Raw genomic sequence first — 26,871 nt, 5'->3', positions numbered from 1 at the left:
GAAAGAATTACTAAGTCATATGTGTCATGACGAGGACTGTGATTAAATATGCATTCAGAAAACTCACAGAGACTTGGAACCTTCATTGGGCCAAAATCAAAGGAATGAGTCTAGTGACTGAACATCCTCACTAACAATACAACAGTACATCATGTTCTAGTCCTCACCATGGGAATATCAGTGGAATATGATACAGAAATGCTCACAGTTGAGCTGAGTAATTGTTATGTAACATCTGTTTATAAGCCAGTGGGTGCAGAATTTAGATTTGTGGAACCTAATAAACTTCCAGAGTCAACATATAAAGTTTGTCAATGGTAACTTCAATATCCATAATATTTTATGGTGCTACCCAACCGAGACTCGAACTCGGGACCTTTGCCTTTCGCGGGCAAGTGCTCTACCAACTGAGCTACCGAAGCACGACTCACGCCCGGAGCTTCTGTAAAGTTTGGAAGGTAGGAGACGAGGTACTGGCAGAAGTAAAGCTGTGAGTACCGGGCATGAGTCGTGCTTCGGTAGCTCAGTTGGTAGAGCACTTGCCCACGAAAGGCAAAGGTCCCGAGTTCGAGTCTCGGTCGGGCACACAGTTTTAATCTGCCAGGAAGTTTCATATCAGCGCACACTCCACTGCAGAGTGAAAATCTCATTCTGTGCTACCCAAGTATCGACAAAAGTGGAAAAGCTGTGGCAGAATGAGCAGATTTTTGTGACCTCAGTGTACTACATGATAAAAACTTCCAGCACTATGCAACAGTGCAGTATGGAGATGTGGTTCTAATCCAGATCTTGTCTCTGTAAGTTAACAAATATCTTAGTTATCAGTGAAATCAGTGGCACTGGCAATCCCTTGCACCCAACACCATTCTGTTATATGCCAAATATACTTTTTTGAAGAAGGTATAATTTTAAAAAAGACAACTGGAAAAAATTCACCTGTGTGCTGGATGAGAGCATCCTCAGTATTGATTCAGTACCAGAATCATATGATGACTTTGAAAATGTCATAAAGCACTGTTCTCATATCTCAATCCCACAAGATTACATACCACAATACATTAAGGATCTGACTTCAGCAGCTTTTGGGAAACTGTCTTCATCTGTTCGATAATGATCATTTCAGTGAAGAAACCTCGCAGGCCAGAGGACACTCTGTCAATATTGGTATCCAAGAGCAAGAAAGATGCTTGGTGTAAATTGATCGAGGAGATAAATATGAACAAGAGTAGCCACAAAACCTCTTAAGCTTCTTAGTTGTGATCCAACAACTAGAAAGGGTCATGCCAGTGTAATAGCTAACCAGATTGCTCGTCATCTTGCAAATAATGGAAAACCAGACAATCCTATGCGTAAGTCAGATTACAAAATTGTGTGAACAGAGGAACCGTAGACTAGAGAAATTTTACTGCCTTTGTGTTATTCTGAAGTATCAGGTATGCCAAGATTGTTTGTTGATCTTTTTATTGATTATCAGCTTCGACATTATCAGATTTTGTAACATATTAACAGACGTTTATGATCTTTTGGTCATACAGTGTCAAACATAGTTTACAGCCTTTTCATATGTAAGAACTGAATGCAGCCATAGACAGTTGTAAGACTGGCAAAGCAGCATGGGTAGATGACATCAGAATTCAACAAAGCAAACAGTTCGGTGATCATGTGAGAGAGTGAATTTTATCACTTTTAAGCAACTGTACAAATGCCTGTAATTTCTCCAAAAACTGGAGGAAATCATGCTGATCTTAAAACCTGGAAAATCGGCAGCTGATCCTGGAGACTTCAAGTCAGTATCTTTATGCCATCTACACAGAATCTTCGAGCAAATGTTGCTGAATTATTTGATTATGTTGTCGAGCCAGCTCTAATAAAATAACGAGGAGGTTCCAGCTGAGGGAAAAGCTGTACATCTCAGGCACTCAGTCTCACACAGTTTATTTATTGATGATGGTATTGAAACCTGGAAAAATTACAGAAGTAGCTTTTATCCACCTGACATATGCTTATGACATTGCCAACCATCGTACATTGTCACAGAAGATCTATGGGGTAACGACATGTTATGGTTTCACAAAACTTATTCAAAGTTTACTCTAAAAAAGAAGATTTTATGTGGACTTCTAGAGTCAGCATAGTCAATGGAGATGTCAACAAAATGGCCTACCACAAGGAAGTGTTCTTTCACTAGTGATCTTTATCATTTACACAAACCACTTCTGGTGAATACAAGGAGTTTCCTTTATGCTTACGATCCGGCGTCTGTTGTCGAGGGAAATCTTTTGAAGATGTTGAAGTCTCCTTGACAGGTGCATTCAGGGAGCGGAGTGCCTATTACTGTAATAAACAACTTCATCCACATCCCACTGAAACACAACCGTGTGCATTTCATCTTAATCAGAATCAGGCATGTCACAAACTTGGCTTCACATGGCAGGGGATACAGTTAGTAAATATGAATCATCCAAAATATCTGGGAGTCACTCTAGATCATACTCTGGCCTTCATATTCTGGCCTACAAGCATTATTCTGGGAATGTGAGAATGAAGGTGGAAGCCAGAAATAATATCCTTCACAAGATCACTGGCAGCAGGTGTGGTTTTCAACCACAAACTCCAAGAATGACGGCACTAGCAACATGTTACAGTGCGGCAAAGTACATCCGCCCAGTCTGGTACAAACTTAGTTGACAAGGTGCTAAATGAAATATGTAGTCTTATTACTGGTCATCTGAATCGCACACCACTTTTAAAACCCTACCAGCTTTCCAGCATAGTGTCACCAGATTTTCTTTGTGAAGAAACCACCCACTACATGTACACTTTCCAGCAGCCCCAAGGTTGAGACCCAGAATTAGTTCCCTCAAGACAACTTCAGTCTTGGAAGCAACAGCAGCCACAGCACAAAAACAATTGTGGATCAATCAACTTGAGAATATCTCTGCATGGCCTCTCTCTGTGGAAACCCTCCCACCTGGCCATGAACAGAATTAGATTGTGTGGAGGTCACTCAGCCATCATCGTTCTGAAGTTAGAAGACCCAGGAGTAACCACTGGAAAAGGCATTTCCCTATGGATACCACCAACTGTGATTGTGGGAACCACAAACCTTGGAGCAGCTATTGGGCAGTCAACAATGCCCTGTCTTCTGCTTGCAACATCGGGTGCAGTTGTTGCAAGATTCTGATCAAGAACACTGTAGCTTGATAATTGTTTGTGACGGTAATTACCATGTATTGTATTTTTCCTACTAGAATAAATAAATAAATAGGGGAGGTTTCATGAATTGGAGCAAAAGATTGTTCAGAATTTATCTGAGAAGTGCAATTAAAGCTTTGTGATTACTCAATAAATTATCTAAGTTAAGACCCATGAGATAAAGTGGAATTTTCCAAGTGCATGTGTTGCAGACTTCAAGGAAAAGCTGATGGGTGGTGATGATTAGGAGTAGAGCTTGTGTAATGACACAGAACAACACTAGTTCAGCAATTTCCCGTGGCTTTTGATGAAAACCTGCTTGCCTATGGGCATCATATAATCTATCTGAGAAAACGCCACAACTGTTTGCGATAGATAGTGTTAACTTTTTCAGACAGATCTTTAGATACTTTATAGCAATACAACCATTTGTATAATATCAGGTTACCTTCGATTCGGAAAGTGGGTGCACTCAGCGACAGTTATGTGGCTTATAAATTACAGAGTGCAGCAATCAGTCATCCTTTTTTAGATTTTATTACGCAAATCCAGATTTCGGCTAGTGGCTAGCCACTCTCAGTGCACTATTTTCTATTCTCGATGCATGTAAGTCCCTGTTGTTTGGGCATCAGTCACATTTCTTTGAATACTCATATAAACTATCTAAGAAAATGCCACAACTGTTTATGATATTCAAAGAAATATGACTGATGCCCGGACAACAGGGACTTACACGCTTCGAGAATAGAAAATAGTGCATTGAGAATGGGTAGCCACTAGCCGAAATCTGGATTTGCATTGTAAAATCTAAAAGAGGATGACTGATTGCTGCACTCCATAATTTATAAATTTGTATAATATGTTAATAACAATTTCTGAAGGAACCTCATCATAAAAAAGCGGTCACATTATATTCAGAGTCATCTTAGTGTCTGGTAAAGAGGGTGTGTATATATTTCCACTCATTCAAAAGTATTTTGATTGTCATTACATTATTTACATCTTATGGTTTCAGTTGCCCCGTGTGTCGGTATGTGCAGACACCAGAATTAGTGGCTGACAACCGTTGCCTCGAGTGCCGGTCAGCAGATTCATTGTGGATATGCCTTATATGTGGGCATGTGGGGTGTGGAAGATACGTTCAGGGTCACGCATTTGAGTAAGTAATTTTATGTAGTGTTATAAGTAGCATAGAGACATTTACATTTTAAATATAAAGCTAACAAAATAGGCGTGTCAGAAAACTGCAAGATTCTGTCATGCTTATATAAGTGTAAAAATTTGAATTTTAAATGCATTATTATTTTTGAACAATTAGTAAATGTTCATTGGCCCTTCTTCTAGACCTTTATACCTACTTTTTGTTGCTGTGTTTCTTTTCTCCTATTCTTCACTTATCACACTTTTTTAAGAAGGAAATGAAAGCTTAAGTTTAAATTCTTCTCATTATTTACCTTTTCCACTTTCTATTTCTCCTGATACTAATTGCTGCTTTTTACTGTTTCATCACCTACTATTCCATTTTTGTCCAGCAGCAAAGATTTTGTAACATCATCAACAAAACAAAAACTTGAAAGATGATATTGGAGAGTGTTTCCTGAACTCCCAGCTAGTCTTTTTTTCTCATGATCATTGGCAATGACTTTTACTCCTCCAAAAGTCTATGACAGAAAAAAATATCCAATCAGCCTTGTACACTAAAATAAATTTCTTGGACATTCACCTCCAGAAACTCTGACCTTATGAAAATAGCTTTCAGTGATTTGAGGTTTAACAGCATCCATAGTTGCAGAAAGTTTGTAATTGTTTGACCAGTAAGATGTAGTTTGCTGATCATATTGAGAGGAAGAATCAAGTTGTGTGTTTTACAGTGAAATGTTGTTCAGCTGATCAGCAGTATTGGATAAACAGCCCAGTCGTGCAGTTCTCGTAGACTATTTTGTGAGCAAAATCTGTCAGTCATGTCTACAGAAATTATACACTTTTTAGCTGGGATCATTTCTGTTTAATGTATTTGCACAGCTGTTTATGCACAGGTTTGAAATGAGAGATATGCCGCTTTAACTAATGATGAGCAATTTCAGTGTCTCCATTCCCGATTTGCCCGACTTTCCAAGACTTGTCAGGCATGTGTTTGAAAAATAGTATAACTTCATCTGCATTCAGTGTGTCACAGTTTTATATCATGCTGTCAGCCCTGCTAGGACACAATTTCTCCACGTCTAATGCTACCCTTGTTCACCATTTCAGCCCCATCGCTGACTTTTTGACAAATTAATGTGCCTTAAACACTGGGAGACATCCTGGAGGCATAGTATAATTTTGTGCTGTGACATTGTTCATAGTTTTGGAAGCTTTTGCTTGCACTTCAATCCACTTAGAGTAACGGGAGCAGCCATAGCAGAATTAAGACTACTCACAACCCAGCTCATCTTCCAGATTTCACTTTTTTTGCACTTAAGTGCTGCCTCAGGATTTCCTGTGCTTTGCAATTCCTCAGCATCTGAAAATGGTTTATTTTGCTTTTGTGCATCCACTTTGGAAATCCCTAACACTCTACTTAGCATAAATGAAAATTTTGTCCCCTCTAACACTTTCCCTTATGAAAAGAAATTCTTTACTTATACTGCAGTTTTTGTGGGTCTGAAGCGGAGGAACATTTTACCTGCAAAAGGGCTTTAAATGGCAGCATCTTAATGATGTAGTGTAGAAGAACATAATTACTTATCTGATCTCTTCACCTTTTCCAAATTCTAACAAATCGTTGTGCTTTACTTCTAAAATATTTGTTCTACCATGTATTATTCTAGCTAGCAATTTAGATGCATGAAGGTTCAGATTGGTGGTGCAGTACTTCTCATTTTTATTCATTGTACCCACTTTCTCCTATGGTTCTAACTTTATTACTCTGTAGTATTGTCCCATTTAAATCTTCCAAGACTGTGAGACTGTCATCCTCTTTCATATATTTTATCAATAACTTATAATTAGTCTGTTTCTTTGTCATCATCCCTGCGCTCGTAACAGTTCACCACATTATTCTTCCCGATGATATGCTGTCTCCTGTTATTCCCTTCAGTGATGCTGTTTCTGCACTTCACATATTATTTTATAAATCTGAACTTCAGCATGTTGGTTTCACATCTGCCGTGTCGTAGCAGCTTTTTCCTCGTGCTGTGGTGGCAAAACATGTCCTGTTTTTTGTTATATATTGCGGTGATTAGTTGTATCTGTTCTCTGGAGAATACATTGCTGTGATTGTCTTCACAGCCACATTTATGATGATGAGAAGCACTGCTGGGCAGCGCAAATGCAGATGTATGTTAAAATGTTCCTTCATTATTTTAATTTCCACAATAATTCAGCACTGTTGGATAGTTTTAATTGCATATTGGTTTGGTGCTGTAGCTCACCTTCACCACACGATTCACAGTGTCACTGTTTATGCAGTAGTTTGTGTACTGTCACTCATTAGGACAGCCTTCCCCCTATTGCTGGTAGTGTCTCTATCTCCCTTGTCATAGACACACTCAACCACAGGACTGGCTGGCATAGTCTATTCAGTAATTTTTTGTATTTATGAAAATATAAAGACATTTTAATTTGCTTACAACTTTTATACTCTTAATAGAAGAGAGTGGATATGAAGCTACTTTGAATTGCCTTCATCTCAGCATGACTGATTTGTATAATTTTGCGTACCATTATGTCTTTCTTATTTTGTAGGCATTATCAGCAAACTCAGCACTGCTATGCAATGCAACTGGGGAACAATCGTGTTTGGGATTATGTAGGAGACAATTTTGTTCATCGTTTACTGCAGAATAAGGGAGATGGAAAATTAGTTGAGGGCACGTCTCCCGACAAGGAAGAGGTAAGTGCACATTTCTGGAGGAATTGTACTTTTTCCGTGACAATGTGTTAAGCTATGATGCTTGTTGGTATCTTGCTTATTTTCAAGTGCTAATGGACCATTCTTGTTGCTCGTTTGCTTTATGGGTTACAGTAAATTAAAAAAAAGTAAAAAAAGTGTGTGCTTTATTAGTGCCATAGTCGTTTTCATAGAATTTCAGGCTCCACACCACAGCACAGGAAAATTTTCAGCAAGCAGAACAGTTAACAAGATTTGCTTTTCTTACAGTTCTGCAGCTTTTACAGAGTATTTTCTTTTTTCTTGTAACCAGAAAATCAAGCAGTTTTGCAGCTTATAGGCAATCTACAAGACCTACAAGTAAGACTTTGTCACAATAATGCAAATAGTACAATATTTAGATTTGTTTTTTGCTGTGCATTTAAGTTAAAAATTCTGCCTTTGCAAAGATATCGATTATTGATGCAATACTTTTTTGACATGATGTTCTTCAACTGCATAAATCTGTCAGTGGCGGATGTTGTTCCTCTATTCCATAAATTTTTCAGTGGGAAATTGGTTGGATATCTGCTTTTACATGGTTGAGGCAAGAAGTTATCAGCCTGGCACAGAGAAATTTTTTCCTTGTTATGTTGGTATATGCAGTCCAATAACGTAAGTTAGGTGTCAGCTTTATCTGTGGAATAGTTTTGTTTTTATAACTTTGGTTGATGACTGGAGGGAAAAAAACAAGCTACATGATTGAACAATGCTGTACTCCTTGGAAGGTGAGCATGAAGTATGAAGAAAATTCCTCAAAGTATATATAATTGCTGATGCTGACTGTGCTGTGGATGACACCTCCAGCCCAGTGGTGCCATTTGGGTGCAGTATGGAGGGGCTTGGGGTTAGCACATTATTGTAACTCGTACCAAAAAATGTTGTGTAAAATAAATTGACATGAAAAGAAACTGCACAAAAACTTGGCGTATTGGTATATGTCTATCACTAACAGACATAGAGCTTGACAAAGCGTAGTAACCACAAAATTGAATGACACATGAAAATTTGTGCCAGGGGTGATTGAAGTGTTGCAGCACTCAGCACAATGGACTTGCATTCAGAACAGCTATTCAAGTTCCCGCTTGGTCTTCAAGATGTAGGTTTTCTGTTTCCTGAAGTTGATTAGGATAAATGCTGAGATGGTTCCTTGCAAAAGGACACCCCAGTCAACATTTAACACAGTGCTCTTCATTGTGTCCCACAGACACCGTCCCCAGTCTGCACTAGAGGGAATTTATTGATGCTACATTCCTATCCAGTTCCCTTGCCACCTCTCCCTCTAAGCCGTTAGCCACCCTTCCCTCCAATCATCCCTTCTCCTCCCCACCTCCTTGCTCCTCTCACTCACTCCATTCAACACAATCCGTCCCCTGTTTCAGACTGGCATGATGGTATGATGTAGTTTTTCTTCATTTGTGTGTGTGTGTGTGTGATTTCTTTAGTTAACTCTGAGAAGAACATTGTCCAAAAGTTTAGCAACATTTTCAGTCTTGTGCATGTGCTTGTCAACTGTTCAATGTCTCAACTATATGCTCCTTCCAGTACAAGAACCAATTAAGATGTATATCAGCAAGGTCACTGTAGTATGTGGCAGAATTTACAGAGTTCTTATTTTGTGTTCATATGTGTACAGAATTGAGATTTGAGAAGATGAAAAGTTGACCTCAATAACTCTACTCCATACTGCTAAGTTGCCAAGAACATTAAATGCGACTGAATTGGAGCATCAGCTGGTGGTTAGGAAAGTTTAAAAATTCACATTGCATTTAAAGCTGAGCTCTAGCTTCGATGTTACTAGGATTGGGAGGGGTATTACTGGGATTGGGAGGGAAATTGGCCATACCATTTTCAAAGGAACATTACTGACATTTGTCTTAAACAATTTATGGAAACCACAAGAAACATAAGTCTGGATCATTAGATGGGTCTTGAACCCTGTTTCTCCAGAATGTGAATCCATTTCATTAACCATTGCATATGAGGCAAAAGAACCATTTTGCTATTGTATATGTGAATGTTGGGCTCCGTAAGGTTCCCTTTCTGTGCAGCAACCATGGAATATAAAATTATAAAGAATGTAGCAACTAGTCGCAGAAACATAATTTATTTATCTTGTTGCAAATCGATTTTGACTGATATCAGTCATCATCGGTGCATTTTTCTTTCATTATAGAAATCTGCCAAGGACAGTAATTCTACTTATGGCATGTATCGGTTAGAAAAATGCACCGATGATGACTGATATCAGTCGAAATCAGTTTGCAGCAAGATAAATAAATTATGTTTCAACGACTGGTTGCTACATTCTTTATAATTTTATTGTTGTATATATGTCTGAACATTACACAAGAAACAAAAAATTGATCCATTTACTGAAAGAAAAGCTAAGCAAAATACATTCTGACATAATAAAAAATTAAAATCCACATTTACTCTGATATAATAAGCCTGTAAATATAACTGTATCAGTACTGCACAATGCATTTAATAAGTAACTTTTTAGTACTAAATTAAAAACATGTTTTGTGATTATTAGTGAGCTCCCTGGACCTAGCTTGCAGAGCAAATTTTTTTGAATGAGAGTTTAATATTAGAAATAGACATTCTCTATTCTTTTCTGTGCTTAGCTGAGATTTACATTTTGTAATCAAAACAGCCAATGCAGAGAATCTGCTTTAACAAAGGTAGGCTGTTGGAAATGGTAATAGCATATGAAATGCTCTTGTTTTCCGTGCAGAAAACTCATCAATCCACCCCTGCCCAAAATTCAAAGAGTAGCTTATTATGCTTATTACTAAATTAACTTTTGATTTTGCCACTTGCTCTAAGTCTATGAAGAGCACTTCTTCAGCAGCTGAGAGCCCTTCAGGAGTATTTTCTTGTGCTACCTGTAAGACTGAGAACAACAGAGGTCATTCAATTCTGGTTTTGTCAGTATAGCGAATCAGTGTTGCAAAATAGCAATAAATTTACTTATTCTTGGTGATGTGTGAGGTTTGTAACTTTGTAGCTGTAGCATCGTCTTTCGGGAAAGGGGGTGGGGGGTTGAAAATTATTACTGAAAATTGGCAGTGAATATGGAAAGGTTGAAAAATGCTGCACTACTTGATAATTGATACAGTTCTACTCCATGCTGTTAGGTTGCCAAGAACATGACATGCAACTGAAATGGGGTGGCAGCTGATAAAAATGAAGACAAATTACATTTAAAGCAGAGCCCTGACTTTTATATTACTCTAGGATGGGGAGGAAAGTTGGCCATATAATTTTCAAAGGAAAATTACTGACACTTACCTTAAGCAATTTGGAGAAACCACAGGAAACATAAGTGTGGATTGTTGGATGGGACTTGAAGCCAGTTCTCTATGAATGTTAATCCATTGTATTAACCATTGTGTGAAGCAAAAAAACCATTTTGTTGTTGTATGCACTTCTGAACTTTACAGAAGAAACTCTGGAAAGGTATCATTCTCATATGGGTATAGCTGTACCTGTTCAACAACTGTAATTTACAATAGTCACTGCAGTAGAAGTCAAGGGCTTCTTCTGTGTGTAAAAACATAATGGCAGACCATAAATACTACAAGCAAGACACTAATTGACATATTGCTAACAAATGGCACAATATTACAGAAAAAATGCAGTACAGTTAACAGTCAGAACATATTTTAACTCACTACAGGCTTGTCATTTGATAAAAATTAAAAAGTTGCATTAAACAAATAAATGTCTCCTATAATGATTCTACGGTTCAATTTCCATAGCCCTGATATGCATTGTTTCAGACTACTGAATTTCTATCTGGAATATAGTACAAGGGCAAAAAAGCCAATGCAAAACTACACTTGAAAATGTGTGAGCAGGTGTATGGCATTGAAGATCAGTCCTCAATCTATGAATGGTTCGTTAAGGCAGAACTAAACCCCTGTAGTTTCATAAAAGAACAAGAGTGTCTAGCACAAAAGCTGACATGTGTGACCAAATGAACAAAGATCAAATTTAGAGGGGAGAGAGAGAGAGAGAGACTTCAGAATCATTTTTCACAAAAATGTAAATTTATTTAGCAAATTATAGAACAAAGCACAACAACAATGCTAAGATTAATATTTTCTTCCTGACACTTGACATTTATTTCCTGCCAATATGTTCCCTATTTTGAAAGAAAACATACTAGCAGTAATTACTTTTAAAACTGACTTCAGGCAAATGACTGAAATCACAGATTTATTTCCTTTCATAATTGAAAATAGCTGCTCCCATCGATAAGTACTTCCATACTTGGAAATAATATCATACACAGATTTTCCTGTATTTTCAAACCAGGCTGGCATGTCATCCTCACAAAATTTTATGACCAGATCTGAATCACGCTGAACTCAATTACCACCATATGCTTTTCATTAGGTACTGTTCCAATGTTTATTGTGTAAATTGAAGAGAACAAAGAAAGCTAATTTTCCAGTAATTTAAAATTTGAATATCAAGATTCAACCTTTTTGAGGTTCAACATTTTTTTATGCGTATGTTTCGTGTGACGCCCAACGATAACCAAAATTCCTGGATGGAGCAGTACATAAAATAAAGGAAAGGCCAAAATTCACCTATAATGGATCAGTGCATGGAGCACAGAAAGACTCAGCAGAAAACAGCATTTGTATTAGCTTTTGGGCACTAGTACTTTTTCTAGCAATAGCGCACACGCACCCACACAGGCGCTCAAACGTATACTCCCATGGCCATGGCAAGAGTGCCTATTGATACGTGATTATTGAAAGTAGTTGCTTAAACTGATGGAGGGAGTAGGCAAGGACGTGGTAGCAGGAAAGAGGCAAGTGTTTGGACAGGTGACACCGCAGCCACACGACAAGACAATAAGAATACAGAGGGTACAGCAAAAAGAGCTGTACGAAGAGGAAGAGTGGTGGGAGAAGACACTGCATGATCTGGACAGAGCAGGAGTGGTGTAGACTGAAGAGAGAAGGGAAAAGTCAGGGGGAACTGGTTAGCAGAGGTGTAGGCCAGGGAGATTCCAAGAGCACCCCCCCCCACCCCCCCTGCGGGTTCGGGGGTAAGAATAGGCCCGCGGTATTCCTGCCTGTCGTAAGAGGCGACTAAAAGGAGTCTCACATGTTTCGGCCTTATGTGATGGTCCCCTCTCGGGTTTGACCTCCATCTTTCTAAATTATTCCGAAGAGCGAGCCAATTGGGGAAGGGCGCCTTACATGGTGCACTGTATCCGTTGTGCAATTAGACCTTTAGCCGGCTTTCTCGTCGTTGCAATGATGTCCCGCTTGTTTTCGATCTCTTGGGCGATTACCACGCTGCACTCTGCAGTGTTTCTTTTAACTGCGACGACGACGTTGGACATTTTGCACCTAAGATCCAGCACGGTAGCCAGTCCGTTGTGGTGGGGCCGCCATGTACCCTCTTGGTTGTAGCCCCCTGACAACACAGGGATCGCTCTACTGATGCCTGCGCCGTTAACTCCCCACGTATGCCAAGGAGTAGATGCCCATCTCCCTGGGGCATCGGGACTCCCGGCAATGGCCATCCTGCCAGGTGGCTATTGCTGCGGCTGGGTGGCGCCCGTGGGGAGGGCCCTTGGTCGGAGTAGGTGGCATCAGGGCGGATGACCCGCAATGAAGCGTGGTACATCATCTCTCGCTGGTGGGCCTCCACCAGCAGTCTCTAAGCGATCGAGGTCTAACCTCAACGGCAGGAAATACGAACCGCGATCATTTCCCTCCCTGGCCACTCCATGGGAGGAACGTATGGCAAAAGAAGTCGGTGGAGAATACTCACCCCGGTTCCTTGTGTGCACGCGAGTCGATGGAGAATCGTTTATGTCAACTAAGCCCCAGTTTTTTGTGGAGCATTTAGAGGACAAGTTCGGGGAGGTGGAGGGCTTGTCAAAGATGCGCTCTGGTTCCGTGCTCATCAAAACGGCATCCTCTGCCCAGTCACGGAGGTTGCTCAATTGTGACAAGTTGGGGGATGTTTCAGTTAGCATCACGCCGCATAAGAGTCTCAACATGGTCCAGGGTATTATATTCCACAGGGATCTTCTTCTGCAGTCCGACGATGAATTACGCGCCAACCTCGAACGACGAGGTGTTCACTTCGTCCGGCGCGTCCATCGGGGTCCGAGGGATAATCAGGTAGCCACCGGTGCCTTCATCTTGGCCTTCGAAGGTGATGTATTACCCGAAAAGGTCAAGGTGATGGTTTACCGTTGTGATGTGAAGCCATATATCCCTCCTCCGATGCGGTGTTTTAAATGCTGGAAGTTCGGGCACATGTCATCTCGTTGTACTTCCAGCCTCATGTGTCGGGATTGTGGACGTCTTTCGCATCCCGATACTCCATGTGCCCCGCCTCCTATCTGTGTTAACTGCGGAGAACACCATTCCCCCTGCTCGCCGGACTGTAGGATATTGCAGAAAGAAAGGAAGATAATGGAATATAAGACCCTGGACCGGCTTACCTACCCCGAGGCTAGACGGAAATATGAGAGGCTCCATCCTGTGGCAATGACGTCAACCTACGCCGCTGCTGCAACGACGGTTCTGCCATCATCACGAATCGGCTCTAAGATCGGTCAGCATCCACCAGCCTCCTTGCTTGTGGGGGGCACTTCACGCCCTGTTGCTCCTGCTCCATCTTCTCCAGGAGCAACAACCTCCCAACCATCGGGGACATCAGCTCCCCCTTCCCAGCCGGAGAAGCGTAAGACTTCTTCGGCTACTCTCGCCAGGAAGGGATCCCTTGGGGACCTCCCTTCGCAAGTTCCGACCAGCGGGACAGCTGACACCGGCAAGTGGCTCAAACAACCACCAGCCCCTGGTCGTAGGGCCTCCCGGTCGTCCTCTGTCCCTGAGACTGACCCTGTGACGCCCTCTAAGCCCTCCAAGCCTGAACCACCGAAGGCACAACGGGCGAAACAGAAACAGAACCAGAAGAAAGTCCCCATGAATACCAACATTGCGGTGGCACCTGTCCCACCGCTTACTACAAGCTCCGCCTCGGAGGACGAGGTGGAGATTCTGGCGTCCGCTGAGGACCTCGATCTCGGCGGTCCCTCAGACGCCATGAATAGCACTAGCACGGGTGCTCAATCGGAGGCAGCAGGTGACCGGCGGCGTAATCTGCCTTCCCAGTCCCGTCACGCCTTTCCCAGCCATGGACAACACCATCCTCCAGTGGAACTGCAGCGGTTTCTTCCACCATCTAGCTGAGCTCCGCCATCTTCTCAGCCTTCACCCTTTCCTCTGTATTGCTCTCCAGGAAACTTGGTTTCCAGCAATGCGAACCCCCGCCCTCCGTGGCTATCGGGGTTATTATAAGAACCGAGCAGCTTATGAAAGGGTGTCTGGTGGCGTCTGTATATATGTCCTTCACACTCTGCACAGCGAGTCTGTCCCTCTCCAGACGCCTTTAGAGGCTGTCGCTGTACGCGTGTGGACGCCACAGGCTGTTACCGTCTGCAGTCTTTACATTCCACCGGATGGTGATGTCTCGCAGCATGTCCTGGCTGCACTGGTCGCCCAATTGCCGCCACCTTTCTTGCTATTGGGCGACTTCAACGCCCATAACCCTCTGTGGGGTGGGTCAGTGGCAACAGGTCGAGGCGCCATCGTTGAGAGTTTCTTGTCTCAGCTCGATCTCTCGCTGTTAAATGATGGTGCCTTCACACACTTCAGTGTGGCGCATGGCACCTATTCCGCCATTGACCTTTCCATCTGTAGCCATAGCATCTTACCGTCTGTCCAATGGAGTGTGCATGACGACCTGTGTGGTAGTGACCACTTTCCGATCTTTCTGTCACTACCACAGCGCCACTCTTCTGGGCGCCCTAGCAGATGGGCTATGAATAAGGCTGACTGGGACTTGTTCTCCTCCACTGCCGCTTTTGAACCTCTCTCTACTGATGACATTGATGCGGTGGTTCAATCGGTCACCACCGGCATCGTTACTGCCGCCGAATCAGCCATTCCCCGTTCCTCTGGGTCCCCTCGGCGGCGGACTGTGCCTTGGTGGTCGCCTGAGATCGCTGAAGCGATTAAAGATCGCCGGCGGGCGCTCCAGCGTCACAAGCGACATCCCTCCATCGACCACCTTATCGCCTTCAAACGGCTGCGTGCGCGGGCCCGCCTCCTTATCCGCCAAGGCAAGAAGGAGTGCTGGGAGCGGTATGTATCCACCATTGGCCTCCATGTCACTCCATCGCAGGTCTGGGCCAAGATTCGACGTGTCTACGGCTATCGGCCACCTGTCAGCGTCCCTGCGCTCTCACTGAATGGAGCGGTTTGTACTGACTCCGACGTCATTGCAAATCGCCTAGCAGAGCATTTTGCTATGAGTTCCGCTTCTGCGAATTACCCCCAGGCCTTCCGCTCCATTAAAGAGCGGATGGAACGTCGGAGCCTTTCGTTTCGCACCAACCACCTAGAATCTTACAATGCTCCATTTAGTGAGTGGGAATTTCGCAGTGCCCTAGCTGCTTGCCCTGATACCGCTCCTGGGCCAGATGGCATCCACTGTCAGATGCTGAAACACCTTTCAGTGGACTGCCAGCGGCGCCTTCTCGAACTTTACAACCGTCTTTGGGTCGAGGGGGAGTTTCCGTCGCAATGGCGGGAAGGCATTGTCATCCCCGTTTTGAAACCTGGAAAGAACCCTCTGGAGGTGGACAGCTACCGTCCCATTAGCCTCACCAACGTTCTTTGCAAGTTGCTTGAACGGATGATGAGCCGGCGCTTGAATTGGGTACTGGAGTCTCAGGGCCTTCTGGCCCCGTCTCAGGTTGGGTTCCGTCAAGGCCGCTCCGCCACCGACAATCTGGTGAGCCTGGAGTCGGCCATCCGTACTGCCTTTGCCCGCCGTCAGCACCTGGTCGCTGTCTTTTTCGACATGCGGAAGGCGTACGATACGACATGGCGTCATCACATCCTTTCTACGCTTCATGGATGGGGTCTTCGGGGTCCTCTGCCGATTTTTATCCGCAATTTTCTGTCGTGTCGTACCTTCCGCGTGCAAGTCGCGGCCTCGTATAGTTCCTCCCACGTCCAGGAGAACGGTGTGCCACAGGGTTCTGTTTTAAGTGTCTGTCTGTTTTTAATAGCCATTAACGGGCTTGCTGCGGCCGTGGGAAATTTTGTCTCCGCTTCCCTGTATGCTGACGACTTTTGCCTTTACTACAGCTCTACAGGCATTGCAGCTGTTGAACGTCAGCTACAGGGCGCTATCCGTAAGGCGCAGTCTTGGGCTGTAGCGCATGGGTTTCAGTTTTCGGCAGCCAAGACCTGCGTTATGCATTTCTGCCGGCGCCGGACAGTCCATCCTGAGCCGCAGCTTTATCTTGCCGACGAACTCCTTGCAGTGGTTGAGACCCACAGGTTTTTGGGGGTCGTTTTTGATGCTCGGTTGACTTGGCTGCCTCATATTCGGCAGCTCAAACAGGCGTGTTGGCGGCATCTCAATGCACTGCGATGTTTGAGCCACACCCGCTGGGGCGCCGACCGCTCTACCCTGTTATGGCTCTACCAGGCGTTAATCCAGTCCCGCCTGGATTATGGGTGCCTGGCTTATGGCTCAGCATCCCCGTCTGCGTTGTGGATGCTGGACCCAATTCTCCACAGCGGGATACGCCTTGCCACTGGTGCTTTCCGCACCAGCCCTGTGGACAGCTTACTAGTGGAGGCAGGTGTCCCTCCACTGCGGTTCCGACGCCAACAATTACTGGCTGCTTATGCTGCCCATGTTTTTAGCTTGCCCGGGCATCCAAATTACCGTGTGCTGTTCCCACAGTCGGTCGTCCATCTGCCAGAGCGTCGGCCCCGGTCGGGTTGTCCGATCGCCGTACGCGTTAAGGAGCTTCTCTCCGGGCTTGGATTTTTCCCTGTTCCACCTCCTTTCCGGGCCTCTTCGCGTACGCCCCCATGGTGTTGTCCTCGCCCTTGCCTTCGGCTTGACTTGGCACAGGGCTCGAAGGACTCGGTCCCTTCAGAGGCCTTCCGCCGCCGCTTTTCTTCCATCCTGGCCACGTATGAGGGCTCTGGAATTGTTTACACCGACGGTTCGATGGTTGCTGGTCGAGTCGGTTATGCGCTCACTCTAGGGGACCATTCCGAACAACGTTCCTTGCCGGATGGCTGCAGCGTTTACACTGCTGAGCTGGTTGCCATCTTTCGTGCCCTAGAGTATATCCGCTCCTGCTCAGGTGAGTCCTTCGTTATCTGTAGCGATTCCCTGAGCAGTTTACGAACTCTCGACCGGTGTTTTCCTCGTTCCCGTCTGGTGATGGCTATCCATGAGTCCCTGCATACTCTTGCGCGTTGCGGCCGTTCTGCGGTCTTCGTGTGGACCCCAGGCCATGTTGGGATCCCCGGCAACGAGAATGTTGACCGGCTGGCGAAAGAGGCGACTAGTGCACCATCTCTGGATGTTGGCCTCCCGGAGACAGATTTGCGAGCGTTCCTTCACCGCAAAATTCTGGACCTTTGGGACACTGAATGGCGCGCCGTGCCTTCACGCAACAAACTTCGGGCCATCAAGGGGGCTACCGGTGTGTGGCGCTCCTCCTTGCGGGTCTCTCGCAAGGAGTCTGTTGTCCTATGCCGGCTGCGCATTGGGCACACTCGGCTTACGCACGGCCACTTATTGCGCCGTGAGGACGCACCTCTCTGTCGCTGCGGCTCCGTTTTCTCTGTGGTCCATATTTTATTGGAGTGTCCGCTTTTAGCTGTGCTCAGGCAGTCGTTCGCACTGCCTGACACGCTCCCTGCCCTTTTATCTGATGACTCTGTTATGGCTGGCTTAGTTCTACGTTTTATTCGGGCAGGGGGTTTTTATCATTTAATCTAAGTGTTTCTGTTTTATCTTGTTGTTTTGGTGTTGATTCTGGCCTTTGGCCTCCGGTTTTAAACTGATTTTTTTTAATGTGTTTTAAGTGGTTGGCTTTTCCTTTTTTATTTCTATGGTCGGCCAACCACCGTCACACTCTGTGTGATTTTAGTTCGTTTTGTCTGGTCTTTGTCTCAGTCTCTCTTGTTCTGTGTTGTCTGTGCTCTATTCTGTGTCTCGATTTTATTCTCTGTGGGTGTTTTTAGTACTTGGAAAAAGGGACCAATGACCGTAGCAGTCTGGTCCCTTTGATCCCCCAAACCAACCAACCAACCAATCCAAGAGCACAGGAAGTGTTGGAGAGACAATTCCTACCTGCGTAGTTCAGAGAAACCTGCGCAGTAAGGGAGTATCTGAGTGGTCTGCATAGTGAAGCAGCTGTTGGAAGTCATTTGTGTTGTGGTACGCATCATGTGCGGCAACTGGATGTTCTGAGGTTGCAGTTCGCCACAGTTTGGCAGTGGTCCATTCACGCAGGTAGACAGTTGGTTACTTGTAATCCCCACATAGAATTGTTGTACGGTACCTGCAGCATAGCTGATATACAAGGTGTGCCACATAAAAAAGGTATGCCTCACACCTGACATTAAAGTAACAGTGAACCAACTAAAAAAGAATAGAAATAGTAATGTTAAAAACTGTGTAGTTACCTGTTTATATGAGATGCTGGAGGTAGTGGCCATGGGCAGCTAGGCATCGCTGATTTTGTGTGAAGACATTACCAGAAAAACTCTGTAATTCTTCAGGCGTGATGTTAATTTCTCTAACAATGTTCTGTTTAAGGTTGACTATCGTGTCAGGATTGTCAGCAAACACTTTGCTTTTCAGTGTGCCTCATAAATTAAAAAAAAAAAAAAAAAAAAACAGTGGCCTTCCCGCAGTGGTAACACTAATTCCCATCAGATTACCGAAGTTAAGTGCTGTCACATTGGACAAGTGGTGGGTGACCATCCGGTGTGCCGAGCATTATTGGCAAGAGGGGTGCACTCAGCCCTTGTGATGCAAACTGAGGAGTAGCGGCTCCAGTCTCGTAAAATGACATACGGCTGGGAGAGCATTCCATGGATGAAAGACAATGAACATACGGGGATGTTGATGTACAAGGACATCACACCAACAGTGACCAACAAGGATTCTGGTGGTAATGGAACAGGAAGTGTAGAGAGGCAGTGAAGGAAGTGAGCGATACCTTGTCTGTAGAATGGTAGATTGTGGGCAATAGTTTGGAGGTGTTGGTCAGCAGAGGAGTCGGAGGTTGTGACAAAGGAGCATTGTACGCAGCCACAATGGGACAAGTACTAGGGAGACCTGTGGTGTTGGGTTTGTGGAGTTTGGAAAGTAGGTAAAAAGTAGGAATGTGTGGGATTACTGGTGTATGGAGGGAGATGGGTTCAGGTATTAGGTTTTGGAATGGAACTGCAGCCTTGAGAAGCTGCTTGAGATCATGTTGGACTTCTGAGATGGGGTCATGGTCGTAAGGTTTGTATGCAGAGGTGTTGAAAAGTTGGTAGAGACCATCAGCCAGATAGTCACTACGATTCATGACCGCTAATTGAAGCCTTTGTCTGCAGGAAGGATGATAAGGTCTGGATTGTTTTCCAGTTTACAGATAGCAAGGGTTCTATAGGAGTGATGTTGGATTCACTGGGAAGAGATTTAGGAAAGGAAGGTAAGACCAGGTTTGAATTGAGAAATTCCTGAAAGATTACCAGGGAATGACTGGGTAGAAGAGGAGGAGAATCACAGTTGGAGGGAGGGTTGGAACTGTTGTAAACAAGTTCCTTATGGGGTTTTGGTTGGCGGTTGTCAATGGTCAGTGGGGGGAAGAGGGATGTGAGAAAGAAATGTTTCCACTAGAGAGAACTAGCAAACAAAAGATGGTCATTTACAAACCCAGCATGGTTGAAATTAGGTTTAGGGCTAAAGGTGACGCCTTTAAAAAGTAGCATTTTTCACGGAAGGAGGGCTGACAGAGTAAGTCAGTAAGGCATGGTTGGCGGATATGGAGCCATGAGAGCATTCCCAGCACCATTTTGTGGAAGCTGTTGCAGCTACTCTTGTCTTATGCCCACTTGGGGGAACTACCTACAGCCAAGAAAAAGCCTACCTCTCTATTCCCCTCCCCCCTTGCCCTGGTCAACCTATGATACAATATTTAATTCTATCCCCACAGCTTCCTGATCTCAAAGATTATTAAATTGCTAAGAAGTTCATCCTGTGACTGTATTTCATTCATGATTTGTTTTAAGGAAGACAAATGCTGGTGTCTCAGCATCATCTTTTACTAGTTTGTGTCCTAGCATTCCTCCTGGATGGATGTACAGATAGGCTAAAAGGTGGTTCATGTACTAACATATTGATTGAGTTAAATTATATTGTTATGAATATTTACTTTAATTACTACTTATTATTGAATTTATTCCTTGTCCTTATCTGACTATTTTTAATGTCTTTCAGCAAGTATTCATTATCGGTCATTCTTAATACTCTGATGCAATGGATCAGCCGCCATTGTCGCAGCCTTTAGTGCTTATTGCACGTTCCTTGAATTAACCTATCTCATTCCGTAGCCAGAAAATAAAGTCTGATGTCATTTCTTTAGTACCATTTAATTACAAGTTCAAGTCTGATGCAAAATCTTGTGGTTTTCTTTCCATAGTCATGCATCATCATGTTAAAGGTGGGCCAACAACATAGGCTCCACTGATATTAATTCCTCCTCTCATCATTACACTCCTGCTTCCTCTCTTTTACTATCTTATTCTTGACAACAAACATTTAAAAATTAACATTCAGAGAAAGGGCAATTATAAACCTCTCATAGCTCCCTGACCATGCCTTGCTGACATACTCTGTCTTCCTCATTCCCAAAAACTTCGTCCACCGTCCATGAAACACTCTACTCCTAAACACTCATTCTGTAACACTGTTGTTAATCTTTCTGCCAAAAACTCTGACCCCTGCAGAAGTCTCAGTTCTTTCTACCTTTAGCCCCAAACATAATTCCAGCCATGCTGGACTTCTAAAGGACATTCTTTCCTTTACTAGTTCTTATTGCAGTGGAAACATTTCTTCACGACACAACACACTGACAGCAGCCAACCAAAACCATATACAGAACAAAACAGTTCCAATCTACCTCCAATTGTTACACTCTCCCTTTCCAACCAGTCATCATAATCATCTCAGCCTTTTCCCACGTCATGTTATACTCCCCCTTTCCAACCAGTAATCCCCTAGTAATTATTCAAAAATTCCTCACCTCTAACCTGGCCTCACCTTCCTTTCCTAAATCCTTCCCTGGTGAATCCAACATCACTTCTACAGAACACATGCTATCTGTAACCAGAAAAACAATCCAGACCTTATCACCGTCCCACAGACAAAAGCTTCACCATAGTGCTCATGAATCATAGTGACTACCTGGCTGACAGTCTGTGCCAACTTTCTAACACATGTGCTTACAAATCTTATAGCCATGATACCATATGAGAAGCCCAACATGACCTTAAGCAGTTTCTCAAGGCTGTAGGTCCATCCCAAAACCTGACACCTGAATCCATCTCTCTTCTCACGTAAGCAACCTCACACACTCCTACCTCTTACCTACTTCCAAAACTACACATAAACAACCTCACAGGTCTCCCTACTAGTTGTTCCATTGTGGCTGTATACAGTGCTCCCATAGCACGAACCTCTGCCTCTGCCGAGCAACACCTCCAAACTATTGTCCCATACGGCATGCAAGATACTGCTCACTTCCTTCACTGACTTTCCACAGTTCCTGTCCAATTACCATCAGACTCCTTGTAGGTCACTGGTGTGATGTCCTTGTACACCAACATCCCCCATATCTTTGGGCTTGCATCTGTGGAATCCTACCTTTCCCAACATCATGGCATCAAACTCAACACCACCTCTTTCCTAATCTCCTAATCCTTCTAGTCAACCACATACTGACCAACAATTATTTCACTTTTGAAGGCCAAATCTACAAACGAATCTGTGGTACTGCCATGGGTACTCACATAGCACTACCCTATGTCAACTTATTTATGGGCAGTCTGGAGGAGGACATTTTCAAGATTTCGACACATGAGAACAACAAGCTTTGCTCTTCCCTCAGTAACCTTAACATCTATTCCCAAACCTGCTTCAACTGATCCTCTCAACTCATCGAGCCACCCTCTGTGATGTCGATCTCCACCTCTCAGATGCTTCCATAAATACATATGCCCACATCAAGTTCACCAACCACCAACAGTATCTCTCCACTTTGGTGGCTGTCACCCTTTCCATGTCAAAAAGGCTCTTCCTTATAGCCATGCCATCTGAGGATGCTGCATCTGCAGTGGAAAGCTGTAGTTGTTGAAATATACCGATAACCTTGCCAGAGGCTTTACTGACCAACAATATCCGATCCAGCTCATCGATAAACGAATCTCTCGTGCCACTCGCTCCTCTGGCACCAGTAAACTTGTTAGCCAGTTACCGACCAGTGCTCCTCTGATCACTTAGTATCACCCTGGCGTTGAAAAGCTCAACCATGTCCTCCATCAGGGGTTCAACTACCTCTCATCAGGACCTGAGATGAGGAATATCCTACCCAAAATCCTACTAGCATTCCTCATAGTAGTGTTTCACTGCCCAACCAGCTTACAAAATACCCTTATACATTCCTATTCCAGTCCTACTCCCAGTCCTGTACCCCCATGTGTCTTTTCCCTTGTGATCAGCCCAGGTACAAGACCTTTCCCCTGCACCCACCTACCCACCATCTCCGGCTGCAGTCTAGTCACAGGCATTTCATACCCAATAAGAGGCAGGGCCATATGTGAAAGCAGCCACATTACATATCAAAATGTGTGTGTGTGTGTGTGTGTGTGTGTGTGTGTGTGTGTGTGTGTGTGTTGTGAGAGAGAGAGAGAGAGAGAGAGAGAGAAAATTCCTAAGGGACCAAACTACTGAGGTCATCAGTCCCTAGGCTTACACACTACTTTAACTTAAGCTAAGAAAAACATGCACACCGATGCCTGAGGGAGGACTTGAACCTCTGGGAGGAGTGACCGCGCAATTCATGACATGGCACCTCAAACCACGCAGCATTACATGTCAGCTATGCTGCAGTTATTGTACAGCATTAAGTGTGGGCATGATAAGTAACCAACTGCATATGCTAATGAAGAGACACTGCCAAACTGTGGCAAACAGCAAACCTGACCATGCAGTTCAGTTGCCGAACATGCTGCACATCACAATACAACTGACTTCAATAGTTGCTTCACTATTTGGGCCATTTGGAAACTCCCTTCCAGCAAAAGTTTCTCCAAACTACATTGCCTCTCCAACACATCCTGCACTCTCACAGTCCTTCCCCAAATATCATCCGCTAACCTGTTCCCACTGCTTTTTCCCTCCTCTCATCTGTCCACACCACTCCTTCTCTGTCCAGATCGTGCATTGCCTTCTCCCACGATTCTTCCTCTCCCTTCCCCCCCTCCCATATGGACACATTCATTCTCTCTCTCTCTCTCTCTCTCTCTCTCTCTCTCTACGCCCCCTCCTCTCTGGTTTTCAACTCTTCTCTCTGCTCTCCCTTTCTCTCTCTTCATCTTTACCTTTCTCTCCCCCCCCCCTTACCCCTTTTTCCCCCTTCAGTTTCCACCCTCTCCTTTTTCCTACACTTCTTTTTGCTGTGCTCTCTGTACTCTTTTCACCTTGTTGTGCAGCAATGGAGTCATCTTTTCAAAGACCTGCCTCTTTCCCACTACCTTGCCTTGTATCCTTCCCTACCCCTTCCCCACTTCCATCAGGCCAGGTAACTGCTGTCAATTATCAGGTACAATAAATAGTCTTTCCATGGCTGTGTGTGTGTGTGTGTGTGTGTGTGTGTGTGTGTGTGTACTATTGCTAGAAAAAGAGCTAGTGTTCAAAAGCTAGTGCAAATGCTGTTTTCTGTTATGTATTTCTGTGCTCCACACATCATTCTGCTATAGGTGAGTGGTTACCTTTCCCTTATTTTCCACTTTGTTTGATCTTGTTTCACTTGAACTAGATTTCCTCATGTTGTATGTCAGTAAGTGCGTTAAACCCGCATTGTTTCATACTTTTTCCATGAAACCAGCTTTCATTTGAGTGCTTTAATTTGATCAAACATGTTCATAATGATCTGATTTTTTCCTTGAATTTTCTGATTTAAATCATGGAAGAGCATACAATGCCATGTCTCCCAATTTAGGAGGGAGTCTCTAGATTTCCACTTTTTCTTCCACCTCCTGACTATACGATTATTTTCCCAAATTTTAGCTAATTATTGTCAGAGATAAGACACTTGCTTTGACAACCTGTATTCCACCTTTGTGGCCAGTGATCAGAATCCTCCTCTCATTAGCTGTTTCTAATCGATATGCAAATCAGAGATTATACAAATCGGGAAGTGGCATGCGACTTACATAGTGATTGCTATTTTTCCTCTTTTCGCGTATATTTTGCAGATTGTATGTTCCTCTTGCAGAGTGTTGTGTTCTTTCGAATATGTGTGTTGTCATTGTGCTTAACTGAAGTCACTTATTATTCAGTGTTCTAATAATTGGTATAAATTTTTAGAGTGGATGGTTATGAGTGTTATTTTGTTACCTGAATCCCTGAAAGCCTTTATTTTGGTATAAGTAATTATTTCATGTTTATCTTGTTTGTCATGTATTTGGATTCAGTGTTTTATATCTAGCGAAAAATATACTATTTTTGTTTTTATCCATAAGAAGAAAGGTATTGTACATGTTGTTGTGATTGTTCCAGTGTTACTCGATATTGAAATATAACTGAATACTAATGAGCTACATAGCTGGAGTTAAATATTTTGGTAATTTCACAGATTTCTTTAATGACATAGCTTCACTAAAACTATGTAATACCAGCTAACTTTCAACATGCAGATATCTGATGTGTGAAATCTTATGAGGAGAAAGTAGATACTAACCCTGAATTGTAGCAAACAAGACATTTTCGCAGAATTTCAGAATATGCCCAATATCCAGTTGGCAATCTTTTGTTTAGAATTTGCACGGGTATGTCTCAAAACAGAAAGGCAGACACTGTTTTACAGCAGTCATATTTTTTTTATCTAAAACCAAAAAACATCTCAACCTAATACCAGTTACCTAGTTGACACTACAGATAAGGAATATGGAATCAACATTGTCAGTCGTTCTAGTATTTTCATCTGTGTTTTCATAGCCTTTATATAGTTTTGTAATGCCCTACGAAAAGACATCAGTTGTCTCGGGCTTGCACTGAAAATGAGCTACAGTTTTTGATCATTCTGAATCTCCTGATTTTTGGTGATTGACAGGTATGTAAGTGTTTCATTATATCAGCCATGAAAGATAAACATTCTGTAACCACATTTCATCAAAAAAATAGTCTTGTGTCTAGACTTTTACTTCTAAGAACTCACCAAACAGATCTCTTTGTACAAGACAAAAATCGTTTGATATTCTGTGATGCATGAGGTGGGGAAAGGAGAAAGCAAATCTTGGGCCCTACAAGGAATAGGAGGATAGAGGGGGGAATGTTTCGAATGTTTTTCTCTTTAACCTGTGTTGCTATGAACTCAGGTGCCATGCATTATCAGTAGCACACTGAAGTAAAAATGTTTCATAGAAGGATATTATATTCATGTTCAAGTGTGTTACTTATTTGTATCAATGAAGATGACCACGATTGGTGAGGAATAGCTTCATTGTTAATTGCTTTATTAATTATTACTGGACACCAGTTCAGCAAGCAGCCACAGTACCACAACTGTTTTGAATGCTGATCTTGACACCAGTGGGAAAACATTGTGATTTAGTTGTCACAAGGGCTTATACCAATATGTGTCAGGCAGACCTAAGGAACTAACCAACACACCTGCGATGACAGACCGTAATGATGAAGCCTTAAGGTAAGATCGATAATTTGTTTGTGCTTGAATGCGCAGCAGTGCACTCTTCTGTTTTTTTGAAGTAAACACTGTTGCTCCATGGACCTGACTGCTGCACATTATGAAGGGAGTAGTCTGTAAATCATCTGAGTGGAATCTCTTTTGTACTCTTTGGGCTTGTCATGCAGTAGTTACCTACCAAATTATTCGCTACTAGTTGTGTTTAGTGTGCCTGCCTGAAGATGATATAATAATTACAAACATACTGGTGGAGCAGACTGCACAATAATCTATAAGGGCGTCATGTGGCCCATGAATTTCACACCCTTAATAAAGCACAATTGTTTGGTCTTGTATCTAGATAGTAAAAGTCTACATGAAAAGTGTGAAAATATGTACACCTATGTCGATAGTCTGAAACCAGTTATTTGAGTTTCTTTCTGTTCCATTCACGTATGCAGTGCTGGAAGAATGATTGTTTAAGTACCTCTGTGCATGCAGTAATTATTCTAATCTTATCCGCCCGATTCCTTTGTGAGCGATATGTAGGGTTGATACTATATCCCTACAGTAATCATTTAAAGCCTGTTCTTCAAACTTTGTTAATAGACTTTCTTGGGATAGTTTACGTCTGTCTTCAAGAGTCTGCCAGTTCAGTTCCTTCCCTATTTCCGTGACACTCTCTCATGGATTAAACAAGCCTGTGACCATTCATGTTGTCCTCCTCTGTATACGTTCAATATCCCCTTTTAATCCTATCTCGTGTGGGTCCCACACACTTGATCAGTATTCTAGAACTGGTTGTACGAGTTATTTGTAAGCAATCTCTTTTGTAGACTGAGTGCACTTCCCCTATATTCTACCAATAAACCAAAGTCTACCACCTGTTTTACATGACTGAACTTTTGTGATCATTCCATTTCATATCCCTACAAAG

The 26,871-nt window shown here is 43.2% G+C and overlaps 1 protein-coding gene across 1 annotated transcript in view; it reads left to right on the top strand.

The window, feature by feature from the left end:
- LOC126204431 (BRCA1-associated protein) overlaps positions 1–26,871 on the top strand; it is a 158,933-nt gene that overhangs the window by 114,388 nt on the left and 17,674 nt on the right. Inside the window, exons 6-7 of the mRNA XM_049938821.1 lie at positions 4,211–4,354; positions 6,922–7,069. Of these exons, the coding sequence (XP_049794778.1) occupies positions 4,211–4,354; positions 6,922–7,069 (292 nt within the window). The remainder of the gene's footprint in view (positions 1–4,210; positions 4,355–6,921; positions 7,070–26,871) is intronic.

This window comes from Schistocerca nitens, chromosome 9, assembly GCF_023898315.1.
Source record: "Schistocerca nitens isolate TAMUIC-IGC-003100 chromosome 9, iqSchNite1.1, whole genome shotgun sequence".
In the NCBI taxonomy this organism is placed as follows: domain Eukaryota; kingdom Metazoa; phylum Arthropoda; class Insecta; order Orthoptera; family Acrididae; genus Schistocerca; species Schistocerca nitens.
This window is presented reverse-complemented; position numbering and strand designations above follow the sequence as displayed.